Genomic DNA, 15,763 nt, shown 5'->3' with positions numbered 1-15,763 from the left:
TGATAGCATAGCAAAGTCCTTCATTTGGACTGGTAAGCGTCCTAGATTACATTTCAATAAGTTACATAGGCCGATTGACATCCAGTACAGCAATCGCGGAAGGACATCTTTAAAAAGACGGCAAGCGTTTGCGTGAGCTCTTTTAGAAGGAAAATACTCTGATATACTCTTTTAGCACCTGCAGACTCAGGCTGCCGAAGCACCCAGGGGGAAACACAACACTCAACCGTGTGAGGGTGACTGCTGATATGCACCGTAAAAATCCAGCAGCGTAGCAAAGAGTGAGAGGACGAACACACATGCATTCGGCTCTGAAGAAAAAATCTGAATGTGTGATGCATGCCATCTCCATTTATACCCGTATGTCCGGGGCGGAGAGTGGCATGCAAATTCCACTCGCCAATTTTCATTGGCCTTTTATATTTTAAGCAAAGGTGATTGGGGCTCTCAAGATCGAACCCCTAGTGTCACTACATCGTCACAACGTCGAGTGAGTGACAGACAGGGAACAGATTTTTTTTATGTGGATTGTGCACCGATTCTACACTGATATGACTATGCAAAGGTACTCAGAAGGCTGCTTTCTTAAACAAATATTTTTATCAAAGAATATTTGACATTATTATTATACATTGTCAACAAATTCTAGAAATGAACACAGAAAATAAAGAATAAATAAAAATACAATAAATAGCTTAAAAAACATCAGTGCTGTATGTTTAGTATCGGTCAGTTGCTGACCATTTAAATAAAGAATAAATTCAAATAAAATAAATAGCTAAATAAACATCAGTACAGTTTAGTATCAGTCAGTTGCTGACTATTTAAATAAAGAATAAATTAATATTATGGCTAAATAAACATCAGTACTGTATGTTTAGTATCAGTCAGTTGCTGACCATTAAAATAAAGAATAAATTCAAATAAAATAAATAGCTAAATAAACTTCAGTACAGTATGTTCAGTATCAGTTGTAATGAACTGGCCATGGAGACGGTGTTAGGATCCATGTGCTGGAAGTTTATTATGAACACAAGCAAACAATCCAAATCGGCAGGCAAATAGAGGTAGTCATAAAGCAAGCGGTATAATCCAATAAACCAAAAAGACAGTCCAACAAGGCAAACAAAAAGGAGGGGTATCCAAAAGGCAGAAAATCCAGGAAAACAGGCAATGGTCATAACATGAAAACAATCAGCAAAGGCAATGGAAAAACGCTTGGTAAGGCAGGGTAAACTGGCAATACTTCGCAAAGTCAAAATGGAACAGCATGGTATTTATATAGTTTAAACAGGAAGTCACCAAAGCAGAAATGGAACAGAGTAAGTATTCGGGAGAGGGCTCCCTCTGGTGGTTGGTAGGAGGGGTAATAACCTCGGATGTTATAGAACCCCCCCATGAACAACTCTTGGTGTTCTTCTACTGAGACGTCCCCTTGGTCATGGTGCTGGATGATTAGGATGGGCATGATTAAATTCTTGGATCAGGGACGGGTCCAATATGTCCTTGGCGGATACCCATGATCTCTCCTCTGGTCCGTAGCCCTCCCAGTCCACCAAGTATTGCATCTGGCTCCCTGTCGTCTTGAGTCCATGATCTCTCTGACCATATACGCTGGGGCTCCATCTACCTCCAATGGAGGTGGAGGCTCAGAATCCGTGGTTCCAGAGCCAGACGCCGGGTGGACGGGCTTCAGCAAGGACACATGGAAGGAAGGAGAGATGCGGTAATTAGCAGGAAGCTCTAAATGGTAAGTAACTGGGTTTATTTGATGGATAATTCTGAAAGGACCCACATACCTTGGACTGAGCTTCCTGCAGGGTAGCCGCAACTTGAGATCCCTTGTGGACAACCAGACTCTCTGTCCTGGCTGATAGTTGGGATGGGGGTGCCTCCGTTGGTCAGCCTAGAAGCGTTGTGCTCTGACCACTCGCTGTAGCCAGACATGTGCACTGTCCCACACCCTCTCGCTTCGCTTAATCCAATCGTCCACCGCTGGCACCGTAGAAGGTTCTCCTGACCAAGGAAACATTGGGGGTTGGTAGCCCAGCACGCATTGGAAGGGGGTTAGACCCGTAGAGGTATGAGTGAGGGAATTCTGTGCATATTCATCCCAGGGCAGGAAATCGCTCCTTCTCCTGTTCATGGCTACAATAACTCCAAAGATATCTGCCTATCTCTTGGTTTAGACGTTCCACCTGTCCGTTGGCCTGAGGGTGGTAACCAGAGGTGAGACTCACATTGATATCCAGTTGTTTGCAGAAAGCCTGCCAAACTCAGGATGTGAACTGTGGACCTCTGTCAGACACGATGTCCTCTGGTATTCCATAGACCCTAAAGACTTGGTGGAACAAAGCATTAGCGGTTTCCATGGCAGCGGGTAAACCCTTGAGAGGGACAAGTCTACATGATTTAGAAAATCTATCTATTATTACCAGAATGGTAGTGTTACCATGGGAGTTTGGGAGGTCTGTGACGAAGTCGATGGACAAGTTGGACCATGGTCTTTGTGGTATTGGCAGTGGTTGAAGCAATCCCGTGGGCAGTTCTCTGGGGGTCTTGGATTGGGCACACACCTGACAAGACTTTACATAGTTAGTTACATCATGAATCAAAGTTGGCCATCAGAAGGAATTACACACCAGGGTAACAGTTCTTTTGGATGCCAGGATGTCCAGTGCTCAAGGAAGTGTGGACCCATTGGATAGTCCTCTGTCGTAGAGCTTGGGGTACGTAGTGCTTGGTCAGGGGGCAGTTAGGAGGTGACGGTTCATGCTGTTGTGCTCGTTGTATCTCCTCCATGATGTCCCAGCTAATCGCTATGATGACAGATGGTGGCAGAATGGACTGCGTGAAAGTGCATCTGCCTTGCTGTTCTTGCTGCCAGGATGGTAAGTGACTGTTAAATTTAATCTGGTGAAAACAATGACCATCGGGTTTGACGTGGGTTCAATCTCTTGGCTGCCTTGATATATTCAAGATTTTTGTGATCGGTGATAACCTGGAAAGGGTGGACTGCCCCCTCTAACCAGTGACGCCATTCTTCGAGGGCTGCTTTCATGGAAAGTAATTCCTTATTTCCCACATCATAGTTACGTTCTGCAGAGTTCAATTTTCTGGAGAAAAAGGCACAAGGGTAAAGCTTGCCTGGTGTTCCATGACGTTGTGACAGGACCGCTCCAATCCTGCAATCTGAAGCATCTACCTCAACGATGAAGGGAAGATTGGGGTCAGGACGTTTCAGTATCTGAGCGGTCATGAAGCTTGACTTGGGGGAGATGAAGGCCTGGTATGCGGCATCGTTCCAAGGCAATTTGTTGGGCTTTCCCTTGAGCAACAACGTGAGATGAGCTGCAATGATGCTGTAATTCCTGATGAAACGGCAATAGAAGTTGGCAAAGCCCAGAAACCGCTGTAGTTCCTTGATTTTTGAAGGTCGAGGCCATTCGGTGACTGCTGTTATCTTAGAGACATCCATTGCTACACCTTGATGGCTGATATTGTAGCCTAGGAAAGTGGTATGGGAGGTATGGAACTCACATTTTTCTAACTTGACAAATAGTTGGTGTTCTTGGAGACATGATAGAACTGTCTTGACCTGCTGGATATGTTGTTCCATGTCTTGTGAGTAGATGAGGATGTCGTCAATGTAAGCCACCACACAATGAATCAGTAAGTCTTTGAATATCTCATTGATAAAAGACTGGAAAACCGAGGGGGCGTTAGCAAGTCCATATGGCATTACCAAATATTCATAGTGCCCCCGGTGGTGATGAAAGCAGTTTTCCACTCATCCCCTCCTCGGATTCTGACAAGGTTATAAGCACTTCTCAGATCAAGTTTGGTATAGATCTTTGCCTCACAGAGTTGTTCAAGGACTGAGGGTATAAGCGGTAATGAGTAATGGTACTATATGGTGACAGAGTTCAGGCCTCGATAGTCGATACAGGGACGTAGACCTCCATCCTTCTTCTCTACGAAAAAGAACCCTGCAGCAGCTGGGGAGGTAGGGGGATGGAGGCCAGGGCTTCCTTAATGTAATTCTCCATGGCGAGGGTCTCGGGGCGTGACAATGTATATACCTTGCATCTCGGTGGGGCTGTATTGGACAGAAATTCAGTGGCGCAATCCCATGGACGATGAGGAGGAAGTTGTGTAGCTTTGATTTTGCTAAACACCTCACTGAACTCTGCATACTCCTTGGGGATCGTGGGCTCCTTCTGTGATTCAGGGCTCTCAATACTGGTGATAAGACAAGGCATGGAAACAGCTACATGGAGACAATGTTTGTGACAATTGTGACCATTGCGTGAGCTCACCTTGGTTCCAAGATATCGATGGGTCATGGATGGCCAGCCAGGGATGACCCAGGATAAGAGCATGCTTGGGTGAGTTGATGACATATAGTGAGATTTTTTTCTACATGAAAAAGTCCAACCTTGATGGTTATCGGAACAGTCTGTTGGGTTATGCCAGTACCAATAGGAGTGTTGTCAACAGTGGTGATGGTAATCGTTGGGGCGCATTGAATGGTGGGTATGTTGAGTTCTTGTACAATCTCCTGATTAATGAGATTAACAGCAGCACCAGAATCCACTAAAGCTGTAAAACTATTTACATGATCACCAATGGAGACCTCTACAGGTAACAGAAAATTATGTGAAACGTGTGATACAGTGTTCATTGTACTCACATTTTGCCTTGACTCAGGAGAACTTGATTTCTTGTATGGGCATGCAGTGTTGAGATGACCTGGTGAGCCACAATAAAAGCAAAGGTTTTCCTTGCGTCGACGTTGGCATTCCTCCATGGAAACGCGAGTGTAAGCAACTTGCATGGGTTCGGGTGATACAGTGGATGCCTGGGCCTGTACTGAGACTGTAGAATTCGAGGTGAAGCGAAACAGAGGCCGTGAAGCATTCTGAAGCAGGTTATCAATATTGATGGCCATAGTTATGTATTCAGAAATACAGGTACACCTTCAATTCAGTACACTGAATTAGATGGCTAATTGTCTAATGGCTTGACATAATTTTCTGGAATTTTCCAAGCTGCTTAACGGCACAGTTAACTTAGTGTATGTAAACTTCTGACCCACTGGAATTGTGATATAGTCAATTTAAAGTGAAACATTCTGTCTGTAAACAATTGTTGGAAAAATTACATGTGTCATGCACAAAGTAGATGTCCTAAACGACTTGCCAAAACTATAGTTTGCTAATATTAAATCTGTGGAGTGGTTAAATGACTTCAATCTAAGTGTCTGTAAACGTCTGACTTCAACTGTATATATGCCAATTTTAGCCACATGAAGTGGGAAATAACACGTATACTGCATTAATTGCATAATTTTTTTAACATTTTAAACAGTCAACTATTAATCACAGAAATTAACTCGTTACTTTTCCCAGCCCTTAAGAAAACTTTTTGGTAGATTAACTTTTTGGGACCATTTGTTCTGATTTCCTGACATTTTCGCAAAGGGACTTCATAAAGTCCTTCATAAAAGGGTTGTAAGCCATGAACCAAACCAACCAGTACCGGGGTGAATCACACAATTACAAACTTTGATTTGCAGCTAAGTACTTGAAATCAGACAAAAAGACAAAGGACTAGTGGTCGACCAATATATCGCAAAATCAATAAATCGGCTGATATTTGGTGTTTTTAAATGATCGGTAACGGCTGATAAATTTTCACATTTGGCTGATTAGTTTCACAAGTCACGATGGCTGCGAAAATTGCCTGCTTGCCATCTGAAGCCCCCATTCACACTGCCAGTGACATCACTGGATATCGCTAGTCTCTGTATTGTGAAGTCACTAGTGAGCATTCCTACTGCTGTCACTATTGTTGTTATTGGTGGACTGCACGTCTGGCCAAGTCTTTAAAAATATCAGATCACAGATGAGATGTACTGCCAGTGAAATAAAGAAATCATTCTAATTTGACAAAGAATCAGATCTCTTACCTCTAAAAATGTACATTCTGCAGGGGTCCGTGCATTGTGAAAACAAAGTTCTGCAGGTTCACTCCTTCACTCAGTTCCAAACATCTGTGACCGCTAACTTGTACAAATCTAAAAACTCCATACAGTATCACAGAAAAGGAGGCGATGACTTGTAATTATGAAAATTCGCACTGCACTTTCAGTTTTCTGCCAATATAAATGCTCCAGGTGAAGGTAAATATGACAGAAATATATTGTATAAAGCAAATCATAAAAAATATTTATAATTATAATAATTCAGTAATATATGATTATAAACTTAACTGGGTCCCACAATAATAATTCAGTATTATTATTACTGAATAATTTTGGGCTCCAAAAAATAAGTGAGTGGAGTTTTTGTACAATTTTTTTTATTTTATTTTTTTATTTTAGTTAAAATAGGCCTGTTGTTAAACAATGATTGAATATAATTCTCCCTTGTGTTCATATAGTGAAAAACTGTTGAAAACATGGAGTCATATTTTTTGCTGAATATTTACCTCATGCATTAAACATTTTGAATCTATTGACTACAATTGACCTTGTTCACATCAGCGCCATCTTTATTTTTGAAGGGAATGACAACGAGGTACTGAGGGATAGACGTAGAGTCTCTTCAATGGGTTGTACAGTTGTTTAAAGTGTTTTTGGATCATTCCACTGACGAAACATTGAAAAAATATCTTAAGCATTTTTTTTTTAAATTCCAGATAACATGAGTTGTGGAAAAATTAGATGTGAACTAGGAGCGTTTTCATAGCCTTAAACAGTGCATGTCATTGAAGATATGGTAAGTATATCTCTCACAGCCTTGTCTTCATTCCTGTCAAAATTCAAAGATGGTGCTACTGTGAACAAGGTCTATAGAATATACAGTACAGTAACTCTTGCTGAAATGATGGTTCCTCTGAAAAAAAACAACAAAAAAAAAACATTTTGAAGCCTTTTCAGAGAAAATACATAACTGAGATATACATTTATATTGAATATTGTGAATGGGCTGACAAATACTGAGATATAATTTTTATAGCCATATCGCCCAGCCGTAGATGACTAAACAAACTAAAACCTGGCATCTCTAAAAAAAAAAAAAAAAAAAAAGTTAATTTAATTTTAAGCAATTTTATTACGTCTTTTACTATCATTTTAAATTGCATGATATATTTTCGGCAATTTATTGGCCTGTCTGCCACCTGGCTCTTGAAATATTGGCATCAGCCATTAAAAAAACTATACACTACACTACACAAGACTGTTTACTTAACGTCTTTCACAAGGGAATGAACTACAATGCCATGAAGCATTGCGAATGACATAATCAATTTAAAAACGATGTAACAATATAAAACTATTGATGTAATGTTAAAGTATAGAAACAATATATTTTAATTTTATTGCAAAATATTCCGATTTATACAAATACAGTATACAAGTAGTTTGAGAGTGTAGAGAAAGTGGCCCAATTGCATCATTCACAGTGCATCATTGGAGTGGGCGGTCGCTGCAGAGCTCTTTTGGCGCACTTTGTTCGCCATGATTCTCTGATTGGTGGATCGTTTCCCCTTGGGATCATGAGTAGTGTAGTTCCTCACCAGGAATGCATCTATTAAACATGATTTTGTAAAAATGAACTTAATATGGACTGATGGTTTTAACAGAAGCATATACCATTGATTATAAAACCTTGAAGCTCACGGTAGGTCTGTCTGTAAGTGTTTATAAATTATCTGTAAAAATCAGTTTGTCTATGGAAAAAATTAATGGGATTTTTACTTTCACTTGTGCTCTTTAGTGCATTAGTGTAAAAGTGTGTTCTTGTGTGCATGTTAATATGATTGTTTGTGTGTATCAGGGTGAATTAGATGCATCAGTGAAGTTGGAGTTTGATGAGGACAGTGCGCTCGGTTCTAACGGGGGAACAGCAGAAAATTCACTAATCTCTCCATCAGGCCTGCCAAACCCAGGAGCCAAGCCCAAAGCCCCACGCATCAAGAGAGAGAAGAAAGAACCTGGTAAAAACTGTTATTACCACAATTACATCAGTTAACCGTTTACCTTTTTCTTTTTCTTTCTTTTTTTTCTTTTTTCTTTTTTCTTGAACAAAACGCATAAATTATCAAGACATAGCAGCTTATACAAAGTAAGAGACCAATGACACACATATATATATATATATATATATATATATATATATATATATATATATATATATACACACACACACACACATATAAGAAAAAAATAAAAGATAATAAAACAAAACAAAAAAAAAAAATATATATATATATATATAGATGTATAGGTATAGTAGTGTATACAGGTGCAGTGCTAAGTTTAAGCAATAGGTTAATTTAGTGTGATGTAATAGTAATCATTATTATTAATTACATTTTTCTGGTGATAAAAGATATAGATATAAACTCACTGAGTGATAGATAGATATCAAGAAAATTTGAAACAATCATAGTAATAATAATAATTGTTGTAGTAGTAGTAGTAATAATAATAACAATAATATTAATAATAACAATAATAGTAGTCGTAGTAGTAGTAGCAGTAGTAGTAGCAATAACAATAGTAATAATAATAATAATAACAACAATAGTAGTAGCAGTAGTAGTAATAATAATAATAACAATAATAATAATAATATCATCTCAGCTTTATGAGATTTTAGACCAGTCAATAAAATGATTGCAGATATACACAACTCTCTAGGTCTGGCAGCCGCTCCACCACCGCCGGCGAGCACAAGACCCCCCCGACACAGACACCAACCCCACCTCCGATCCACCTGGCCCCCCCTCCCCGCCACTAGAAAAACCCAACCCCCGTACCAGCGGTTAAGCCTCCGTGCTCCGCTGTGTCTTCCTCCACAAAGGATGCTGGAGCACCACGACAGGCACCTCCAAATCAAGCTCATCTTGTCTGTTTGTGACATGACAGATAACCAAATATAATTGTTTGGTTGCCCTTTTTAGATTGTAATCTGTGGCTGGAACCATGGTGTGCACCAGTTAGCTCCACAGCCAGAGACACATCCAACCCAGATAGCACTCCAACACAGTCACGTTAAATGAGAGAAGGGGTCGCCGGCAGAGGCGGCAAAGGGAGGGGCCAGGCAAACCAAAAACTGAACCGGTAATGCCCATGCCGACAAGACGTTTACTGTTTACCTTTTTCACAGTGACCACTGTTTAGTAGGGCTGGGCGATTTTATTGATTAATGCAAATTTACGTTTTGATGCAGTTTAAAAGGTTTTGCATAAAAATATTAGCAAATGCTATAGTTAGATACGTTATCAATCCACCAAATGAAGAAAAAGAAGAGAAAAAAGATGTTTAAAGCGCTTGACTTGATGCTGCCTCCAATCAGATCAGCTGAGCATATGCGCTTATACTATTATTTCTGAACATCTGGGTTATTTTAAATAAATTAGATTTTAATTTATTTTACATATACTCTATGTTGCCAACTTCCTGTGTGGTGCACTTTACTGTGTATTTTTCTTGCACACCTATGTTTTCTATAATGAAAAGAACTTTGATTTCTTTAACCAGGTTGCCTTGCATTCTAATAAAGAACATGTTATTTGAATCATGTTAGAGTTACTTTTCAGTTGACTACATTTAGTAGTTGTCAATGCTGATAATCCAACCCCTCTATGACATAGTTGTTCTGTTGTTCGTTCAGGTGCCCCGAGACAAAGGAAGCCCACAGGTGCTAAATGTCCTGGTAAAAAGTTGAAAAAGAGGAATCCGTGGTCAGATGATGAAAAAGAAGATGAGAGATCAGATAACGAGCAGGATGAAAATGAACTCTTTATTCCCAGAGACACAACGTCCAGACGAGCATCAGGTCTGTGTGTGCTTATGTATAAATATTCTTAGAAATAAGTCATTAAGATGTTTAAAGTCGGCATGAAACGGAATCTTGGCCCGTAATCAAGGTTGTTTGGGGTAGGTAACAGTATTTTGGTAAGGAAATCTTTATCTCTGCATTAGCTGCTTTGACACCAGGTTTGTCTACATGACTCTTGACTTGGCTTGCAGCGCGGCCTAGCATACGGCAGCAGAGAAGAGTCAGTCATATCACCCGGAAGAGCAAGTTACGACATTTTGATTAAAGATTACAAGGTCAAAATTGCAAAAAAAAAATTATAAAATAGCAAATATGCATGGATGAATCATTCACAATAAAACCACTAACATGCATTAATAAAATAAATAGGGTCAAGTTTGATTTCATGCCATCTTTAACTGATTTAATCTGTGTAATGATGTAATTCATGGAAACAGCTTGATGTGTTGTGTGTTGTGTTGTCATCTGACAGCGGTGAAAGCCAAGTACACATTTGATTTCTCAGAGGAGGAAGAGGATGATGGTGATGAAGAACAGGAGAATGATGCTTCAGCCTCTCCAGTTCACTCCTACAAGAACACAGTGCAAAACAATGATGATGAGGATGATGATGATATATTCCCTCCAAAAACCACATTCACTTCGTACGTGGAACTCTATCCAAATCTGTTCAGTTTCAGATGCTCATATGAGGGTGAATCGCTCAATTTTCCATCCCAAGTCATATTTCATCCCAATTTAAAAAGAAAGAAATTAGACTTCATTTTCTTTATGAAAAATAGAATTTCTATTTTAAGGATCATTAAGATTTTTAGCATTGTGACATTTTGTGACATTTTTCAGCACATTTCCTCCACATTCAAATTTCTGTAATCTTCTGTAAAATCTGGGTTTTTTTACGTTTAAAGTTTTACTTGTAATCCTCATTAGATTACTATACTGCAGTAAAAAACAAAACGCTAAATGATTTCTTTATTTAGGGGGTATTTACACTTGGTTACTTGATGCGTTTTTACTGATTGGATTGCTATCCAATTGAATAAGCACATTCAATTTACACTTGGCCACATAAATGTGTCTCTGCTAAATGGATATAAATCCAATCTTTAATTCCCACGATATATGCAAATAAAACACAGTTCACTTCTGTGATTATGCTAATGCCGGGCAGCGATTTTAGAAGGTGTGATTTATTATTTGATTCTAAATGACATTGCGCCACGCGCAGGTATCTGTGTGTATGCGTGCTGTGTATTTTTCCCCTCGGAACTTGTTGTAGTTCAGATGCGTCATGCACGTCAGCGGCGCTCTTTGTCACTGTTTAGTTTCAGTTTTGTCAGCAACCTGAATCAAATAAGTGAAGAAAACATCCATCTGTTTCTTACTTTATTATTTATCACATGATGTGAGCCCTATGCAAATATGCGGTAGCGCTGTTTGGGCAGAGTAAAGTTTACATAATTGGCTTGAACAGCCAGATGCATTTACACTTGACCAAGTTTTGAATGAAATGCGTGTCAAACTACCTCCTGGGGTGGTTTGAGTGATTGGATTTATATCCGTCATGAATCCATCATGGAGGGCATTTACATTTGATCTTTTCATTCGATCAGTAAAAACGCATGAAGTGACAAAGTGTAAATACCCCCTAAATCTAATTAAGTTAATTAAAGACAATACAACAAATACTACCATGATAATCGACTGCAAATTACGTCTCTAAAATTTGTTATTAGATTACTTTACTAATTACTTTATCGAAAATGTAAACACATTACTAATTGCTTTGCTTTTTAGTTACTCTAAAGGCCAGTTCACACTGCCCCAACAAAGGCCAACAGACTGTCATGCTCACACTGATCCAACAAACACCGACAAACTTGCGTCTTTGCATGTCATTATTCACCTTTGAAGACGACTTAAACACAACTATGTTTTAAAAACGGTTTGTATTTGCTAGGAACGTATTCATTCCGAGAGTTCCGTCGGAGGACAGCGATCCGGCAGCATAAAAAAAAAAATATTTTTACACATGAGGTTATATCTATTAAATGTAGGGAAAGTTAATATTTTTAATTATTGCAGATCTGCCTTTAGTTCAGTGTTTTCATTTTCAGAGTGATTTGATGCCATTTGAGAAACAAAGTATCTGTGTTTTTCATGCAAATGAAAAAAGTGCTTCAGCACAAATTAATCTCCGCCCGTGTCTTGCCTGTTTGTACATATTCCCTCACGTGTGTCATCCACACAAGCTGCTGAACCCAACACTAACATATAATTTTGTTTCTTTAGAAAGGAACGGAATGCTATAACAAGTTCGCTACAAAAATTGTATTAATCGCGATTGACTGTGTTTCTCCTGCTCTATCAAGACATATGCAGCCACGCGCATTCATTTTCTGTGAGTTGACAGGGACGCTTGCCTCAGTGTCATGGCAACAGTTCGCAGTGAAGTCAGTTTACATCAGAGTTTGTTGGAAATTCATACCAGACTGCTCAAATATTCCAAGAACCGACAAATGCAGATTGAACATGTTGAATCGGTGAAAACAGACACCAACAAATGCCAACAGGTTGATCACACTGATCTGTTGATCACACTGTTGTTGTTTGCTGCCGTTTGTTGGGGCAGTATGAATTGGCCTTAAGTTACTTTATTGTTTTTCCGCTCAATGAATTCAAAATAATATCTGTATTTCCTCGTTGTTGCAAGCAAGTCATACACTTAGCACAACACATTTCTCCCTTACAATGACTCAAAAATGGATCGCAATTTCTCTGTGAAACCAAAGGCTAAAGGGTTCATCACAGTACGTTTTTGGAAGTACACCACTTCATGTTGCCAGAAAAAATAAACAAGACCTTTGATCCTGAAGGAGATTGCTGCATCACACATTTCTTTGCCTAATTTCCCATCGTGGATGTTGCATTCTGTGAATAAAAACCTTTTTAACAACTATGTATAATTACTACATATACAAGCTCAGCTAATCCAGATACAAGGAAAACATTATTAGAGGTAAAAAGTACATTTCTGAGTAGTTTACAAGTCGTCACTGAATTATTAGATAATATGCATTAATAATGATTTAATGCTGCCAAGTTTTGACTGAGGAGATCTGTAATAAAAATTATACTTAACTGTTAATTAACTGTATGCTGTTATTATTTCTAAGCTGATAAATCCACCACTCAGGAAAAACATTAATTGCTTATTTTCACTTCTTTTGGTGAGGCAAGTGGCTTATTTTGCTCTTGTTTTTCCAGACCAGGTTGCTTGTTTCTCTTGCGAGATCTGACAACACTACAATTGGTATTTCACCCACCCTTTAGCGCAGAGTCCTGTCATTTGAAAAGAACGTTATTAACTGTTCTTTTATTTTGTTCTAACCGGTTACTATTTGGAAAGGAGGCTGTGGAACTTCTGAACTGGAACAAAAAACTACCGTTTTTGCTCAGAACGAACCGAAATGAAAAACATTTAGTTTTTAGTCCCTGTTTTGAATCCATTCTATATTTAATATTATTTAAGAAACATGTGTAACCCAAGTTATGTATTTAAAGGTAATTAAAGTCAGCAACTGTAATCTGATTACAAGAATTCAAAATGTAATATGTTACAGTACCTTTTGGACTTAAAGTAATTAGATTTCAGTTACTAATTACTTTGTAATCAGATTACAACCAACACTGATCTTGATGTACTTTACTATTTAAATAAATCATTATAAAATAAATTTTTTTTGACTATGTACCCATTTACCTACATTTTTCACAAGAAAGCAAATAGGCATGCATGTGACATACATTTACTATTTGCAAAAAAGTGTTAATTTTAAATAACTCATTTTCAGGTCCACCTTGCAAGCAGCAAAGAAGAAAGAGTCAGAGAGTGTGTTCTCATCTAAACCTGCCTACACTGACAAGAGTAGTGATGACGGTATGTGTGGGTTTATGCTTTATTGTTGTTTATCGTGTCTCTGACAACATGTACCTAAACTGATTTGTCTAATATAAGTGTTTATTTGTTGGTCAGATGTGAAGTCAGAAAGTGATGATGACAGGGGTCAAGTGTTCTCCACGTATTCCAGCAGTTCTGCTTTTGAGAAACCATCTCCAGCTAAAAAAGGTACCTGATCAGCTTCCAGGGGGCTGACATGGAGTCAACATAAAATCAAAATTGATCCAGTCTACTTTGTTCCTGGTCTAATTTTTTCTTCATAATCTTTTTTATTCTGGTATGGAACGCCCACTTTTCATTATCCAATCAGTTCCTGATGGATGAAATCAAGTCTTGCCCATTTTTTTTTCTATTAAATAATTTGTTTTATTTTGAAATATGTCACATTATGGAAGTTGAGTTGAATGCTGTTTTATGTTGACTTTTACCAGATTACAAATTACAAAGACCACAAATGCACTGGAACAGAAAGCTCTTCATTGGCACCATGTACAAGTAACACACAAATTTCTTTTCCAGTCCATTAACAAAATTTTCACTGTAATGTTTTCTTTTATTACCCCAGCTAAAAGGCCTGCAGACGCAGCACCTAAACAGAAGAAAGCTCCAGCTAAATCTAAGAAGCCTGATGTATCTGCCTGGGACTCAGATACAGACGTTAAAAAAGCACCAGCAGCAGCTAAACGGGGCGGTAAAGGTCGCGGCAGAAAGAGGAAACCATCAGGCTCAGAAGAGGATGATTATAGCCCTGTGAAAAAGACTGGAAAGACTACCACAAGCAGGGTGAGGCATTCTCACATCAGACAGGCTGCATCAGGATTGTCAGGATTATCACAAAACAAAAAAGATATGGACATAAAATTTCATTTAAATGTTATTTTCTTAAGCAACATGTGTCCTTCTGCTAGAAGATGTAGTCTCTGACATATAAAATAATGGTGTTTTATGATGTTGTGTGTGTGTTTGTTGGCATATAGAAACCAAAAAAGGCATTGTCTGATGATGATGATGATGATGATGAAGATGCAGGCATGAACAGCTTCAGTCGATTTGACTCAGGCAGAGATCGGTCCGGTCGAACCAAGAAAGAAGTCAAATACTTTGTAGAGTCTGATAATGATGACGACGATTACATGTTTGACTAGAACACACACACTCAGTCCAGAAAGATACTTGTTGAAGATCAGCTTCACTGTCCTCTGCCCAGCAGAATTTTGTACATTTTACTCTCCATTTTATTTTTTCTTTAAATGTGATGTTCAATTCTTTCTACTGTGTAGCTGTTTTACTCTTTTTTATTATTATTGGTATTATTAGTAATAATACATTTACAATGTTGTTTTTTTATCATTGAATTGTATTTGTTCTGAGCAGCTTTTAGAAGTTTAGACCGCTGTGCTGAAGCACCTTGTAATGGTTCAAAGTAAGAGACAACGCAACTTTTTGAAATGACTTGGAAATAAACATGAAATGTAATTTAATTTTTGGGCTGTGAAACATTTCTTTGCCATTTCAGTGGCACAGTGCTCTATGGATATAGACCAGTGTTGGGAAGTAGTTGACTAAAAATAGTAATGCTGTTTTCCCTATAGTGAAGCTTTTACAGTAACAAGCTACATTTTCCAATGAGTAGCACTGCAATGTCACAAAACGCTATATCTGTCACATTGTATTGTGTATGCACTGCAGCAATGATGCAGAGGGAGTAATCAAACACTCACCTAAACCGTTCTCTCTTTCGTGTAGCACTGGGGAAACCAAATCATTCGGTTCATGTTAATGATGAACTAGTTAATGTCAATGATTTGCTGAGCCATGCGCAGCCTTAAAGGGACTTTTACCTTCTTTTTTAAACAAAATATTAAGTTAATTGCTGCTGTTTATCTCTGTATTTTGATTCAGATATGTAGAACAGGGTGTTTTATTAAAATAATATTCAGGGTTCAAT

The 15,763-nt window shown here is 38.5% G+C and overlaps 1 protein-coding gene across 3 annotated transcripts in view; it reads left to right on the top strand.

The window, feature by feature from the left end:
* The window catches only part of LOC127425136 (DNA topoisomerase 2-beta-like), a 79,212-nt gene extending 63,916 nt beyond the window's left edge, over nucleotides 1-15,296 (top strand). For 2 of the 3 annotated variants that reach the window (XM_051670810.1, XM_051670809.1), the window contains exons 29-35: nucleotides 7,845-8,004; nucleotides 9,687-9,851; nucleotides 10,327-10,498; nucleotides 13,709-13,794; nucleotides 13,891-13,983; nucleotides 14,381-14,598; nucleotides 14,793-15,296. In XM_051670810.1, the coding sequence (XP_051526770.1) occupies nucleotides 7,845-8,004; nucleotides 9,687-9,851; nucleotides 10,327-10,498; nucleotides 13,709-13,794; nucleotides 13,891-13,983; nucleotides 14,381-14,598; nucleotides 14,793-14,960 (1,062 nt within the window). In that variant the 3' untranslated portion in view covers nucleotides 14,961-15,296. The remainder of the gene's footprint in view (nucleotides 1-7,844; nucleotides 8,005-9,686; nucleotides 9,852-10,326; nucleotides 10,499-13,708; nucleotides 13,795-13,890; nucleotides 13,984-14,380; nucleotides 14,599-14,792) is intronic. The other variant, XM_051670811.1, reaches the window with a different exon arrangement.
* Nucleotides 15,297-15,763: the final 467 nt, after the last annotated feature.

This window comes from Myxocyprinus asiaticus, chromosome 34 (genome assembly GCF_019703515.2).
Source record: "Myxocyprinus asiaticus isolate MX2 ecotype Aquarium Trade chromosome 34, UBuf_Myxa_2, whole genome shotgun sequence".
Lineage (NCBI taxonomy): Eukaryota > Metazoa > Chordata > Actinopteri > Cypriniformes > Catostomidae > Myxocyprinus > Myxocyprinus asiaticus.
This window is presented reverse-complemented; position numbering and strand designations above follow the sequence as displayed.